At 36.9% G+C, this 1,175-nt stretch overlaps 1 protein-coding gene across 1 annotated transcript; it reads right to left on the bottom strand.

The window, feature by feature from the left end:
* Window positions 1-456: 456 nt before the first annotated feature.
* LOC137635415 (uncharacterized) lies at window positions 457-903 on the bottom strand. Its single transcript, XM_068367890.1, has one exon. It carries the CDS (start codon window positions 901-903, stop codon window positions 457-459), a length of 447 nt encoding a protein of 148 aa, XP_068223991.1.
* Window positions 904-1,175: the final 272 nt, after the last annotated feature.

Raw genomic sequence — 1,175 nt, 5'->3', positions numbered from 1 at the left:
CTCTCCGGATAGCAGATTAGCACTGGGGCTGCATAATCAATAACCGAACGAACTGTGCTTATGTACATCATTCACAGTACAGGTATACCGGCACCATTGCCTCTGTTAGCCAATACCTGCAAAGGTTTTAATCTTGCCAGACAAATATTTCTAACATAATTTACTTCATCCATACTTTTGTGAAAGCTAATATACATACCAAGATATTTATAAGTTCCTACCTTTTCCAGCTGCCACCCATTAAATGATATCTCGTTTTCAATTGGAGAACGTGACTGAATTTTACTTTTATTCTCATTAACAACTAATCCCATGTGCAAGCATAAATTATGTAGTTCAGCTAAAGCCTCTTTCAAAACTAACTCATTTGTGCACTGGATCATTATGTCATCAGCGTAAATTACAACCTCTGTGCCATTAAGAAAAGAATGCCTTGCAATACGATCCATTAATACATTAAACAGAGTGTGGTGTACCCAATTCCATATCCATTTCTTCAGATTCATGCCCTTGAATCCAAACCTTAGCCCTTCTTTCACTTAAGTAGCTTTCAATCCACCTTAGCAATGATCCCTTAATACCCTTATTTACAAGCTCTTCGAGTATTACATCTTTATTTGCCCTGTCAAATGCTCCTTTGAGGTCAATGAATGCCTTGCATTCTACACTGCTATTGCACAGCACTCTTAAAACACAATCTGTTGTACATTTTCCTTTAATAAAACCATATAGATTTTGAGAGAATTGATCACCAATAACAAATAGTAATCTATTAAGAATAGGTCGATATTCTCCTTTACTCTTAGGTACAGGTACAAGCAATGCCAGTTTCCATTTAATGGGTAATTTGCCATTTTCAAAACAAAGATTGATCAAATCCAGTAGTGGGCTATCTTCTATCATTATAAGACAATTAATTATATCGTACGTTACCCCATCTTCCCCAGGAGCAGTCGACCCACCTTTTTTTAATTCCCAACAACAATGCATCTTTCGTAAAGGGCAAACTAGTCTCATCCACCATATCTATTTGCATTTTTACTAACTGTCGTCTCTTTGAACGACGGATACATAAACTAGCCTGAACATTGTTTGGTAAATTACTAAAGCTGGAGGCAGCTGCACATTTCTTCATTAGCTCATTTGCCATTCCTCTTGGGTCATGATGTGCATTA

This window comes from Palaemon carinicauda, unplaced genomic scaffold (assembly GCF_036898095.1).
Source record: "Palaemon carinicauda isolate YSFRI2023 unplaced genomic scaffold, ASM3689809v2 scaffold121, whole genome shotgun sequence".
Lineage (NCBI taxonomy): Eukaryota > Metazoa > Arthropoda > Malacostraca > Decapoda > Palaemonidae > Palaemon > Palaemon carinicauda.
This window is presented reverse-complemented; position numbering and strand designations above follow the sequence as displayed.